Below are 15037 nucleotides of genomic sequence, written 5' to 3' on the forward strand. Positions count from 1 at the left end.
GAGGCACGAGTAAGGTATGGGGATGTTTTGGGGCACTGAGGGGCACCAGCAGGGTTGGGGGGTCATTGGAGGGAGAGTGAGGGGCACCAGCAGGGCTAGGGGGGCTGCAGGGGGCTTTTAATTTTAACAATGGATTTTGGGGTTTTTGTCAGAGAATTTGATTTTTTTTTAGTTACAGAATTCATAATTTATTTTTAAATCAGAGAAAACCAGGATCCCTGGTCATCAAGTAGTTGTACAGTCTTGATGGTCCTGGTAGCCAATTTAAGACAATTAGCTTTGTAAACTCTTGAGAAATGAGAAGTAAAGTGAAAAAAATCTGAAATTAAGATGTATTTCTGCATTCCTGACTGTAAAACATAATTTAATAGTACAGATGTATTAGAATTTCATAGAGTTCATAGACATTAGGGCTGGAAGGGACCTCGGAAGATCATCGAGTCCAGCCCCCTGCCCAAAGGGCAGGAAGTCAGCTGGGGTCATAGGATCCCAGCAAGATAAGCATCCAATCTGCTCTTGAAGGTGTTCAATGGAGGTGCTTGAACCACCTCCGATGGCAGGCTGTTCCAGACCTTGGGGGCTCAGACAGTAAAGAAATTCTTCCTTATGTCCAGTCTGAAACACTCTTGCAGTAGTTTATGACCGTTTCACCTCATCATCCCTTGGGGCGCTCTGGTGAACAAACGTTCCCCCAGATCCTGGTGGTCACCCCGATAAACTTATAGGTGGTCATCAGATCACCCCTGAGCCTGTGCTTTTCCAGGCTAAAGAGCCCCGTGGCTCTCAGCCTGTTGTCGTAAGGTCTGTTTTCCTGACCTCTGATCATGCGTGTGGCTCTTCTCTGGACTCTCTCAAGCTTCTCCGTATCCTTTTTGAATTGTGGAGCCCCAAACTGGACGCAATACTCCAGCTGCATACAGCTAAGTTGTTTTTACTAGGAAATTTCTTAAATAAAAACCTAATCTGGAAACTAATATTCAAGATAAAGAAATTAAGGAATTAAATAGGAAAATGTATTAGATAAAAACTTTATCTGGTAATTAATTTTGCACATGTGAAAACTGGGACGGAACCAATCCAGAATTAAATGAAGACTTCTATATCTACACAAGAAACTTGGATGGAAAAAGGAGACTAATGGGAAGAGGACTGTACACTACTGCACAGTTCAGAAATCCTTATCTTCCAACATCATTTTGCATCATGGGTAACCAAAAGAAGAGAGAGAACTGTTGGAAATTCATGAGCAACTCTTATCTAAAAATTTGCATGGCCAATCTGTGGCACCTATCACCTCAGGTTAAGAAGAATGTATTTATTCATTTTATGACAAAAAGGTGAGCCTAAGCCTACTGATGGTCATTGTTCAGAGAATTATCCTTTTGACTAATTGGAAGGAATTATTCAACCTCAGCAGATTGAAAAGACGCATTTTATAAGGACCATTTTGTGAGAAGTTCCAGCTGAAAGTGACCTGAACTCTAGAAGTCTCCCGTCCATAGAAGTCTTAAGTAAAATGTTCCTCAACTGAAAAACAATCCATAAGGATTGTTCCTAGGAACTTGACAAATAAACACTTACACTGTATCAGTGTTTCCCAACCTTTTTGATTCCATGGCACTTACATGGCCTTTTTTCATTCCCACAGCACACCAGCCGGATGAGGAGCGGGGGTAGGGGGGAAGGCAGGCAGAGGGAGGGGAATGATGGTGCGTGGCCACCTGGGGCGTGGTGGCGGTGCAGGGTTGCATTGGCTAGAGCCACACCCTGCCAGAAGCCACGCCCCTCTAAATTCCATAGCACACCTGTTAATGTCTGACAGCACACCAGTTGGGAAATGCTGCTGTATCAAAAAGCAAGCAAGCTAGACTGTCCATGAAAATGGCATCTATGTTGGCATGTGGTTCCAGGTTCTTTAAGCTATGGTCTTCCCTGCAGAAAATCTGGAGGAAATGTGATATAAAAACCAGGAAGTAACAAAAAGAGAACTTGACATTAAGAATGTGTGTGTGCGCGAGCACAGTTCCCCCTTTTTCCCCTTCTGAGTTTCACAGTAGCTTTCTTTTTCTAACTACACAGAAAGGAGTGGGTGATACGCAGACTCACTTGAATAGAAGCGTGTTATGGAAGCACAACAATAAAAGCATTGGAAAGCAATTCAAAAGGCCTCTTTTCAAAAGGAGTTCTCTGGTCAACAACTCCACTGGAGAACCCATACCATTAAATCATTAAATCAAAACTAGCTTCGATTCCCATGCACTTGATCTTAGTAAAAAGACGATGAAGGAAAGACCAGTCAACCTTAAAGATGGAAAAAAAACCTGTGCTCTTCCCAGACTGGATTTTCGGAGAGGCCTTATTAACTTCTCTTTCTGTCAAAGTACAACCACAAAACCATATTTCTCAAAAGATTCCAAGGGAATGAATTTCTTTCACCATTTCAGCGTAAGCAGGTTGTAGCTTGTAAAAAAGGCAAGTAACTGGCACAAGTGGTATGTATCCCCCAATCTCTGAATAACCCAAAGTTTGTTGGGTACTTTGGCACTGCAGGATAGAAAGGACCTCTACTAAGGAAAAGGTAGGTGGCCAGTATGGAAATAAAAATGAAGAGACAAAACCTAAGTGGTATATGCAGTAGCTAGCAGCACACAGAACAGCATGGTAGAACGAGAACATTAAAACATTACTCAAATAGCACCAGTCGATGCTGCAGCACTGAAGTAGCTAGGATACCAGAATTTAGAGATTTCCTTCAAATGTTTCAAGTGGCGAGAACACCCAGCTTGAAGCAGAAAGAAAAGAACACTTGAGGGAGTTTCTGAAGAAATCTGTCACAGAACATGGAGTCAAAAGATGGTGAGCATTTTCTATACGCCCGCAAAAGGAACTGAAGGCAGATTTACCCTGAAAATATAAGAGAAACCACATGCCTACTTCCAAGACCTAATAAGGCAAACAAATTCAATTCCTCTAAGCCTGAAAAGGCGGTAAATTCTTATTACAGAGGATCAACTCCAAAGCTTGGTAGCTCTACACTAAATGTCAACAAATGGATACTCAGTCAAAATTGCACTGGTTTCAATGAGCTTTAAGTATGGTATAAGATAATTCAGGGGAACAATAATGGGAATATTCCCCTTTTTCTGGTCTGATTTCAACAAGTGACTTCAGTAGTAAAGGAAATTATTTATGCATTTATCTCCATGTTACAAACATGCTGTTTCTGTGTTCCACTTTTGACTTGCAAGCACTCTGTACAATTGATATGAAAACATTTTAGATAGTAGTGTTTACTACTTGCACTAGCTCTGCCCTCAAGCCTCACTTTACCAAGGGCATGAAAAACGGCTGAGCAAGTAACTTGTCCTAAGTTCCTTTGCAACTGCCAGAACCATGTTAACATGGCTTGATTGTAGCAGGGCAATAGGACAGGATTTGTCAGACATAACATCTTGAACATCTTCAGTTAGAAACAGGTAAGTAAATTCCCCTTCTTTGAGTGCTTGTCTGTGGTCATGTCTACCTAAATGTAATATGTATTACTTTAATGCGCATTAAGGCTAGTTAGGCTCATGTCTACATGTGTACACATTAAAGCAGTCCATGAACTGACATGGGACTAAAGTTAGTCCCAAGTCAGTCCATACACAGTGTTAATGTGCCTTAATGAGTCTACATGTGCGTTAATGCACTTTAGCTATTTGCACCTAAGTTTGATACCTACTTTTGTAGGTATCAAATTTAGGTGTGAATAGCCTCAAATCACCATTTTTAAGGTGCATTAAGGGTGTCCACTTGTAGATGTGTGCCCTTAATGTCCCTTAAATTGAGCTAAAGTGCCTTAAATCGGCACAAGTGGACGCGCCCTGTATGCTTCATTTCTGATCATTCATAGGCAATCAACCAAAAAACGGAGAGTATTGCAAATTATACAACCCTCCCCCCACATATATCCCTATCTAACTAAGCATCTGAAGAAGACAGCTGCACAATAAAAAGCAGTAAAACTATTGTTGTTACTCCAAGTAGCTACCTTTCTTATGTCATTTAAAAAAGTATCCCAAAGGAACCTGCAGAGGTGGGCTATAGGATGGTAGAAAGTGACCTAAGATGCCCCAAAAGTTTCTAATTTAGTTTTCATGCTAATGTAATGCAACCCAACACCTGTTTTTGTAATTTACCAGGCTGAAACCCTTTGACCTTTCAGAAACAGAAAACCAAAACCATACCAAAAGGAAAACCAAAATCCTATTGGCTATTTTAAATGACTTACTTTACAAAAGTAAAAGAAGAGTCTGAAGGATATTTAGGTGCCAGTCCAACTGCCCCTATAGGTTTGTTATCTGCTATGTCAATAACAGCTTATAAGGATGTCCTATCTGTCAACTGACCCTCCATGATCAAAGTCATATATTCATTTCAATGCTCGGAAAAACATTTAAATACTCAGCAGCTTAATGCAGTTGAAGCAGTCATGGTGAGAAAGAGGAGCTGGATAATTTGCTACATGAAACTGAAAGCTGACAAAAATGTCTGTTTCCTTTTTTTGAAGGTTTAACCTCTTCAATTACTTATCTTTGAGAGTGGTTTCAAAAGACTGGTCTATTAAGATACAGCAACAATTTAAGTGAGTAAGACAAATGAGAATAAAAAACATTCAAACTCTACACCTGCAACCTAATACCTTTCTTTCAGCTTTCTTTAGTTAATGTTAATGAAGCTGAATCTGCCACAATGATTGAGGTGGTTCTATTTTGCTTTCATTTTGGGCACAGCATGCCCATCAGGCAATCATGATATTGTTCTGAATTGTACTGGAATCCCTATAGCCTCAGGCATTCATCACAGTTTTTAGTATAACTTCCAGTAATCTGAGAGATTTGGGAAGAGATACTACAGCTCTGAAGGACATACATCATCTTGGGACAAGGCACATCTTGCTTTGTCAACTGAGATAGATAAGACAATATGATATGCTTAAGCATCTACAGTTAAGCACCAGGTAGATCTTACTGAAAAGATGGTCTAGCTCAGGAAGCAGACTTCAAATTATGTTTGGAGTATTCCTATCAAGGTTTCATCACTTAGGATGCTACTAAAATAAGGGGCTTAAGAAAGGAACGCTCAGGGAATAAGAGAGAAAGCCACCATTAGTATTCAAAGAGAGAAAACTATAGTGTCACACAAAAAAACCCCAAAACTAAAAACAGGGATGGAAGGAACTTGTGAGTTATCTAACTTATCTCCAAGCCCCAAAACAGGGTCAGTTATACCTAAAATAGGGCTGTATAACTTTCAAGTGGCCAGGAACTGCACACCCCATAGGCCATACCAGTGGGGGCTTCACACTCTGAGGGCCAGATCAAGGTGAGCCACAGCCTCCCTGGACACATACCTCAAAAATACCCTCCCAACACTGCACCTTGTGTCCATGACCCTTCCCCCCCACTGCATCACATGTCTGAGACCATATGTGTGGGTGCCCACTGCTGCACTGAGCTCCTGTGATTTCCCCAACCCACCCCATTGTACCACATGCCCCAAGATCATCATGCATTGCCACACTCCCTTGCCCTCTGGGCTGGAGGCAGGAAGCAGCAGCCAGGGGAGGGAGGGGAAGCCCAGAGACTCCAACTGCTCCTGCAGCCAGAGCAAAACAACAGCAACCAGGCAGGAGCTCAGGGTCCGCCTGTTAACCCTTCATAGACATCATATGGCCCACAGGCCACCAGTTGGATAGCCCTGACCTAAAACATTCCTAAGAAATGCTTTAACCTGCTCTTAGAACCTCTAGAAGGAGATTCCATAACATCCTAAGGTAACCTGTTCCAGTAGGCAATTATTTTTACAATAGGGTTAAATATTTGGGTGGGGCTTAGGAAATATGTGATGGGGGGCAAAAAGTACTTTCTAAATCTTCTCTGCAGTTTAAGCCCTTACTACTACTACTAACTTCCAGGGGACTGTGACTACTTCAACTTAAAACTAGGGGTGCACTGATAAAGATTATTTTGGCTGATACTGATGGCTGATTATTGACCAGTCATTTAGGCTGATACCCATCTGATTGACGATATGCAGCCAGCAGCTTGGAGAGCAGCATCCAGCTGGTAAGTCCATGGGGGAAAGGGGCATTGGGGGGCAGGTAGAGGCTGGCACAGTGATGGAGGGAGTGGGGCCGCGACAGACAATTCATAGCTCAGGTGGGGCAGAGTGTGGGATAGAGCTGTGGGTGGCTTATCCAGGAAGTGCAGAGGGGCAGAGACAGCTCTCACTGCTGCATGCACCCCAGGGGAGACATGGGAGGAATGTGCCTGCTGGATCTGTATATGGGGTGAGGACAGCCTACCCATTGTATGCTTGCGGCTGGGGCTGTGCCAGCCTCTTCCCAGTGGCAGGGCAGGGCTAGGTCTGCACTTGAGCCAGGCGGAGGTGGGGCAGGTGGGAGTGGTGCTGGGGGGGCTATAGCTACCCCCAAATTTGCCATAGCCCCCCTGTAGCTCTCCCTCTCCCAGCGCTACCCCCACCTGTCTGTTCCAAGCACAGCCTGCCCCCCACTGGGAAGAGGCTGGCACAACTCCGGCCCCAAGTGAACAGGAGGTAGCCTGTTCTTGCCCTATGCCCAGATCCAGGGGGCACATGGTCTAGATGCCTCCCCTGGGGTGTATGCAGCATCTAGGAACTGTGCCCTCTCCCCCCCCACTGCCCACTGGACAAGCCACCTGCAGCTCTGTCTCACTTCCTTCCTCACTGTGGGGACCTTGATCTGTCCCCCCCACCACACTCCTTCCTCCCCACAGACTTACCGGCCAGATGCTGCTCTCCAAGCTGCTGGGCTGCATTCCTGGACATGTGCATGCTGCAACTGTGCTCACGCACATGGCATTTATTGGCAACATTATCAGCCACATCAGCCAGAAAAAGCTGACTGCTGATAATGTCAATTTTCCTTTTATTGGTGCTGATACGATATGGACTGATGTATTGCTGCACCTCTACTTAAAACTACTTTCTTTACAGTAACCCTTAATAGATTTGAAGATGTCTCCTCTCTCTTTCTCTAAACTAGCCAAGTCCAATTCTTCCAAGCTTTCCACACAATTCACGAGACCTCTGATATTTTCCCCCCTCTCTTCTACACTTTCTCCAAGCAATCTGCATCTTTCTTGAAGTACCAAAAACTGACATGTCAATACATCCAAAACTTTGCCAGTACTTCAGAACATGGAAAAAATGTTTCACCTGTCTTGCATGTAATATTCCCATTTATCATTCCCAGCACAGTGCTGGTTTTATTTATTAGCAAAAGCACAACACTGCTGACTTACTGTCAATTTGTGATCTACTATAATAATTAAGTGCCTCTCTGCAGAACTGCTGCCCAACCAGTTCTTTCCCAAATTGTATTTGTACACTTGATTATGCCTGAAGAAAGCAAGTTGAGTTTCATCCCATTTGTTTCAGACTGTTCCGCCAGTTTACCAGGACCATTCTGAATTCCAGTCCTGTCTTCTTAAAACCCTTCCTAGTTTATTTAGAAAATGAAATTTCCACTTCTAAATGATGGATAGACTTTATAAGGGCTTGACAGTTATTACAATAATCCCCCTGGAAGATGTTAAATTAACAGTGTGATGGGATCTGAGAAATCTTATCCCAGATCCCAACAATTATGTGTACTACCATGTTGGACAGGATACGTGACTGAAAGGATCTGAGATAGCCCCAGCCCATGTGTAGCCAGATGCCTACACCACCGTGTAAAAAGAGTGTGTGCAACTGGCAATGGAAGGAACTTCCAGTTCCCAGCTGCACACACCACACTGGGGCACATGCCAGCTACCTGTGCAATGGACAGGGCATCAAGCTGCAGCATGGCTTTAAATGTTATTTACCATATTTACAGAAATCCAAGACAAGGTGTGTTCTGCCTGCCCCCTCTTTTCCCCCACTATCCAAACAGCATAGGGGGAAAAATAAAAGCCTTGTTGTCTGAGATTTAACTACCACCTGCCCTGAGCTGAGCCCTAGGCCGGGGCAGCTTGTGCTGTGAGGCTGGGGGTGTGCATACAGGGGAGCCTCATGGGGGGAGGGGAAAGGGGAAGAACATGAAGGGGATCCCACCTGTATGGCTTGGGGGAAGCCATACAGGTGGGACTGCTGACTGTCCTAGAGCTGAAGTAGAGCAGAGAAGCAGAAGGTAAGTGGCACTGGAGTGCAGGGGTTGGAGGAAGGGGAAACAGGAGCATGCAGCAAAGGGACAAGGTGGGGAAGAGGCAGACCCTGCTCTTGGGGGATAAATTTATACTTCCATTAATTATATTCTATACATGGAAAATTTAACAAATTTATTTTCCATGTATAAAATATAATTACTGGGGGGGAATCATCTCAAATTTAAAGTCACTTTGGATTCAGATAAATGCAGTAATGTAGAACATCTTTGTAGCTGGTTTGCTATTTTATTATGTCATAAATTGGTCAAATGTGTGGCATCTTGCAATTTAACACATTACTCACACCATAAACGTAACGTCTGCCAGTACCCTTTCAATAAGGAAACCCTCTGAAATAATCTTTGGCCTACCCAAAATTGGTTCTGAAGAAACCAAGGGAGATTCCAAATGAAACAGTAAACCCCTCTGGTACTGTGTAAGATGGTATCAAACATGAACCAGTGTGTTTCAAGCTTAACGGTGAAGAAATCAAGTGAAAAGACAAAACGGGCATCAGTTATGACACCAATAACCCTTGTGTTGAGAGTGCTGGGATCAAGCAGGTTGGCACTAAGCTCACAAGCTCTGAAAGCACCAATAACAAGTGCGATGGTGACAACAGCTGTAACACCAAACTTAGTGGGTATTTGAACAGAACCCTTTGCACAATCACTGGAGGAACTGAGAAGTAAGATCTCTCTGCTCAGGCAACAGATGGACCAAAATTTAATCTTTAAACACTATTTACTTAATGGGTTGGGGGAATTACTTCTTTCTCCTGGGACTTTTTGAAAAGCTTTTCTACTTTGAGGAACACATAACACCAGCAGAGTCTCCCTATGCCTGACGAAGAGAGTTTGTGCCCAAAAGGTTGCAAAGAACTTATTTAGTTGCTCTAATAAAAGACATTGGATTTACTCAAAGAACCTTGTCTGCCTATGTCCTAAGACCAACACGGATACAACCACCAACCCAAACCCACAGACATGAATCCCAATAGGAGACTAAATTGCCCTACAGAGGGAAAAGAATAGAATTCTAAAACCCAGTTTAGCAATAGGTTACTATAGCTACACTAAAACTAATTAAAAAGAAAATGCAAAATAAAACAAGTCATGCCACAATCAGCAAGTGGACATTACCAGTGACCTCCATTCTCTCAGCTAGAACAGTGAGAAGGAATTGAAGGTTGGTTGGCTGCTCTGCAACTTTTTATGTCCTCAGTGAAAAGCACTGCTCCAGAACATCCAAACACACACAACTGAAGTGGCCATATATAACACAATCACTTGAAGGGCCAGAAGTCGCTATCCAACAGCCGTTCATTTAGCTGTTCTAAATGAGTTAAAAGTTTCATTCCAATTTCTAGTGTATAAGCACCAACAACACAGAAAAAAAAGACTACACAGTGGATGCTGAATTTGCTTAGCATCTTTGAAGAATCAGATAATCTATATTTACAAGGGGTTATCACATGTGCCATTAAGGTGAATTGAAAAATTCAGGCATAGTTTGCACTGAAGAAAACTGCTCCCAGACACAGCATTTACATGTGTGCCCGGGACCGCAGCAGTTTGAGCTGGGGTGGACCAGCCCCAGGTTGGTAGGAGGTCCAGGGGGTCAGTCCACAATAAAGCTGACATGAAAGGGTCCCAGGCATACAAGATCATCCACAGCATATTGCATTCCAGCTACAACCTCTTCCCCTGAAGCACAGGTTCTACATTTGTATTCATACGGAACCACAGAGATGTACCCAGGTTGTATGATAATTTATTTCATGGTAAAGAGGCAAACTGGAGTTCCAGCTACTAATCTGAAACCATTCTGTAACAAAAAAGTTGAGAGAAAACAGTAGAGAAGGCAGAAGTAGAGGCAATCAATAGCAGTTATACACATTATTTTTATGATTTCACTGTAAGCCCAGCTGTTCACTTTCAACTCTCCCTGTATCTTAAAAAAATAATTAAGTATCCTAAAAACAGAAGCTCTTAGTTTAGTTTCCAAGATAAGCAGTAAGTTTGAGCACCATCCTTTGGCCATGAAGTACTGGAGAAAGGGTGGGTAAATCTGTGTGACAGCTGCATGAAGCTGAAGAGTAAAATAGAAAAAAAAAATAGTGCAGGGTGACTTAGCCAAGTTCAAACTAACAAATTAAAATGATAGCAGTAACATGAATTTTAAAGCAAAAAAAAGCAAAAAAAACCCCCTTTCCCCTTAGTATTTTTAAAGATTTCTACTGATGCCTATGTGTAACACAGTCCCTTCAATTCTTTTAAATAATGTTTTTTTAAAATAACAAATTAAAGATTTAAAGACACCTAATTTTGATAAAGCACATTAGCTACTAGTGATACACTTCTTCAATAGCAGAACTCCAGAGGACCACAACAAGAGCCTATTGATGTTTTCCCTGCTGTGGCTTATTGAAGTAAATTAAAAAATTAACTCCCACAATTTTTTAAGAGCTCTGCCAAGTATTAATATTAAAGAACTTCCTCAATGCAGCTGACATGGAAAGTTTAGACAAAAGTCTGTAACCATTTAGGTTAGGTACAGATGTTCAAAAAGCCCAAGGGAATTGATCCAAGTCATGTGAGGGAAGGGTTTTGTAAGTGGTGTAGTTTAGATCAGTAGCTAACAGAACACGCATTGACCCTTTGGTGGGGGAGGCAAGTGTTGGACCAGGTTCTGTCATTGTTAAACCAGTCTGTGCACGCCGAACTTCTGTTCTGTTATGGGTATAAACTGGTTTCGGATCACTTATACTAGTAAAAGGGTAATGTCTCTACCTGGCCTTAGTGTGGAACATCATCAGAATATAGGTGTTTCTCTCTTTACTGGCTCAAGTAACTTTGGAACAAGTTCATACCTATGTTTAATGGCTGGTGAGGGTAGGGTGAGGGAATGGCAGGCTTCTTTAATTTATATACTTAAACACATATGCAATTAGGGAAGCATGTGGGGTTGAATGAAATTATCCAAGACAGATTTGCACCCAAAGCAAGTAAAATTTGTTACCTGGAGATACTTCCTCTTTCTGTCTGACTGTGTGATCCTTTGTGAATTTAACTCTTTGATGAGCTCTGATACAGGTCTTACACAACCATTCTACACATTCCACACAAAAACCATTTGCTTCTGCATTGTCTTCACAGCTTGTACAGACCTAAGAAAGATACACAAGTCACTAGGAAAAATAAAACATACAGACTGTTGATGTGTCATCCGTTAACTTCTAGATAACAATGAATCAAAAAGCACAGAACTGCCCCTCCCCACCACAAAACACTCTGCCTAACTGTATCCAAATAACCATTTTAGTTAAAAGTTCAAAATGACTTTCAAGAAAATAGCCATATACCGGAGTTAATTTTTAAAATAATGTTTTCTTGGTCAATTATAAAAAACAAGAGATTCCATTCTACTGGACATCGTATATATTTAACAACCTATTCTTGTTAAATATTTAGGTACAGAAAGACTAGGTTCACTCTTCATATTTTAGGAACCTCTTTCAATGTATTTCAAAGCGTGGTTATGCTTCTAGGGAAACACATCTCGGTAATAAGCACCATGCATCTCTTCATGACTCTATGATAATACTCAAATTTAGAACATTAAGCTAGAATATAGACACAGCTTTAAGTGTTTTCTCTACATAACTCAAGGTAGCAGGCAGCTCGTGAATGCTGAGATGCTAGGGAGGATGAAGAGTCCCACAGGAGCACAGGGGGTGGTCCCCAGCATGCTCAGCAGCAGACCCAGAAATGGATCAGATGCACTTTCGGTACACTTCTGGGTCTGCTAGGGAGTGCAATGGGGGCCTCCCCGGCTCGTTGACAGGTGCCTCCTGGGTCTTGGTACCTGGTCCACTTCCAGGTTTGCCACCGAGCACATGTTCCCCCCCCCCGGGAAGCTCTATCTGCCCCACCATCACAGCATTCACAAGCCACACCTGGTACCTTCAGATTCAGATTCGGCCAAATGGAATCTGGATAGTGATCTGAATCAACAAACTGAATCACTGTCCCCGATTTGAGCTGAATCTGAATCGAATACAGTCTGTTCTGCACACCCCTAGCAGCCACCATCAGTTCAACCACTACATTAACTCTGCTCCAAGCAGCAGCTTCAAGCTGTCTAGAGCTCCCACTGGTGGAATTATACTGGTAGGAATAACCATATGTTTATAATTTAGGAAGAACTCCCAAAAAGAAAACTCTAGAACAGAGGTTCTCTAACTGCAATCTGTGGATCACCACTGGTCCACGAGCTCCATTCAGGTGGTCTGCACAAAGGTGACCTAAGGTTAAAGCTGACAAACATTCAACCTGACTTCCCAGAACTTTGCTCAAGAAAACAGCCACATACATTGCATTAGAAAAGTAAGACTACTGATATTAAAATATGAGTTGTGTGCTTTGATTTGTAGGGGGAAAAAATGTTTAAGTGGTCTGCTGAGACCCTCAGCAATTTCCAAGTGGTCCACGAAAAAAAAAGTTTGAGAACCACTGCTCTAGAGGACTATTCAATGCCACAATATTCCAAAATTACTGGCCATGCTGGAAAACGTGGAGGAAGTTATTAAATTTTATAGAATTAGAAACATCATTCATAATTTAGTTTTGATGCAACCTTTCAATAAGTTGCAAAAAATAGAGGATCTATACCTTTACAGTAGTTAGAGTGACTGCCTATAACTAAGGACCTACACCAAACTCGCAACTCTGTGATTTTTGTGAAAACCATGATTTTAGGTGGGCTCCATGCTTTTGGCAGCCTCAATGCAACCCCCCCCCCCCCAAAAAAAAAAACAACCCCAAAACAAACCTCAGCCAAAATCCAAAACAAACAAACAATCCCCCCTACCCCCCAAACACTTACGAATAAGAAAAAAAGCACATGGGAAGACCTGCAGTCTTGGAGCATGGGCTGGGGATGTAGGGCTGTCTCTGTAGGGGATGGGGTTATACAAATAATGGAATGAGAAGTGATTCCCAAAACAGGTCGGGGGAGAGGGATGGAACGGGACAGAGTTATGAAATGATGGAATGGGGGGCAAGGAAAGGAGTGGGAGGGTGGGACTGGAGGCAGGGTTATGCAAATGAAGGATCAGGGCTATGGAAGAGAGGTGGGGTTATGCAAAATGACATATGCTTCCTCCCCTCCCCTCCCTACCAAATGCTCCAAGATCACAGAGCTTCCTGCATGCTTTTCTCCTTGTTGGTAAGTTTATTTCTTCTTTTTTTTGCACCAAGACTGCCAAAAATGTGAAGCTTGCCACTGGGGGATGGCCTGAAACTGCAGCTTAATTCCCCTGGAAGCCAATTAATCTACGCTTAATAAGATTTGAATTAATGTATTCTCTGGGCTTAACCAGGGTAATTAAGATGCAGTTTTGGGCCATGTGGCAATCTGTAGGAAAGGGGCTCCTCAGCCAGAAGGGTGGGGGGGCCTACCGTTCTCAGCCCATGTTTATGATGGCCTGCTGTATGATCTGCCCATGAAATTGGTTAGCTGCCTTCTCAACTTTGGTAGACCCCTACTTATAACCTGAAGGGTCCCAGGCATACAAAATCATCCACAGCATATTGCATTCCAGCTACAACCTCTTCCCCTGAAGCACAGGTTGCTACACATAGATTTCATAGACATTAGGGCTGGAAGGGACCTCCGGAGATCATCGAGTCCAGCCCCCTGCCCAAAGGGCAGGAAGTCAGCTGGGGTCATAGGATCCCAGCAAGATAAGCATCCAATTTACTCTTGAAGGTGTTCAATGCAGGTGCTTGAACCACCTCCGCTGGCAGACTGTTCCAGACCTTGGGGGCTCGGACAGTAAAGAAATTCTTCCTTATGTCCAGCCTGAAACAGTCTTGCAGGAGTTCGTGACCGTTCGACCTCGTCATCCCGTGGGGCGCTCTGGTGAACAGACGTTCCCCCAGATCCTGGTGGTCACCCCTGATAAACTTATAGGTGGCCATCAGATCACCCCTGAGCCTGCGCTTTTCCAGGCTAAAGAGTCCCGTGGCTCTCAGCCTGTCATCGTAAGATCTGTTTTCCTGACCTCTGATCATGCGCATGGCTCTCCTCTGGACTCTCTCAAGCTTCTCCACATCCTTTTTGAATTGTGGAGCCCAAAACTGGACGCAGTACTCCAGCTGCGGCCTCACCAAGGCCGAGTACAAGGGGAGAATGACGTCCCGGGATTTGCTCGAGAAGCATCTATGGATGCACGCCAGCATTTTGGTCGCTTTACTAGCCGCAGCATCGCATTGGAGGCTCATGTTCATCTTGTGGTCAATGATGACCCCCAAGTCTTTTTCTTCTGTAGTGCTAACCAACGTAGCACTGCCGAGCCTATAAGGGTGCTGCAGGTTTTTCCTCCCAAGGTGGAGAACCTTGCATTTTTCAGTGTTAAACACCATGAGGTTCTCATCTGCCCATTTGCTGAGCTTGTCCAGGTCAGCCTTGGATCACCCGCCTATCTTCTGGCGTGGATGCTTTGCCCCAAAGTTTGGTGTCATCGACAAACTTGGCCAGTCCGCTCCTAACTCCAATGTCCACATCGTTAATGAAGATGTTGAACAGTATGGGTCCCAGGACAGAGCCTTGAGGGACCCCACTGGTTACAGGGCACCATGATGAGTGACTGCCATCAATCACAACCCTCTGGGTCCGACCACGAAGCCAATTTCCCAGCCAGCAGATAGTGGTGGAGCCAAGGCCACAACCGGACAGTTTGGCCAAGAGGTGATCATGGGATATCAGATCAAAAGCTTTTTTGAAGTCAAGATATATGACATCAATCTCTTCTCCCT

General features: G+C 43.4%; 1 protein-coding gene across 3 annotated transcripts in view; it reads right to left on the minus strand.

Moving 5' to 3' along the window:
- TRIM24 (tripartite motif containing 24) overlaps nt 1-15037 on the minus strand; it is a 120815-nt gene that overhangs the window by 42004 nt on the left and 63774 nt on the right. For all 3 annotated transcript variants that reach the window (XM_090043265.1, XM_090043266.1, XM_090043264.1), the window contains exon 3: nt 11238-11385. In XM_090043265.1, the coding sequence (XP_089899391.1) occupies nt 11238-11385 (148 nt within the window). The remainder of the gene's footprint in view (nt 1-11237; nt 11386-15037) is intronic.

The sequence above is a fragment of the Crocodylus siamensis genome, chromosome 4 (assembly GCF_052110815.1).
Source record: "Crocodylus siamensis isolate JL-2025a chromosome 4, ASM5211081v1, whole genome shotgun sequence".
Lineage (NCBI taxonomy): Eukaryota > Metazoa > Chordata > Crocodylia > Crocodylidae > Crocodylus > Crocodylus siamensis.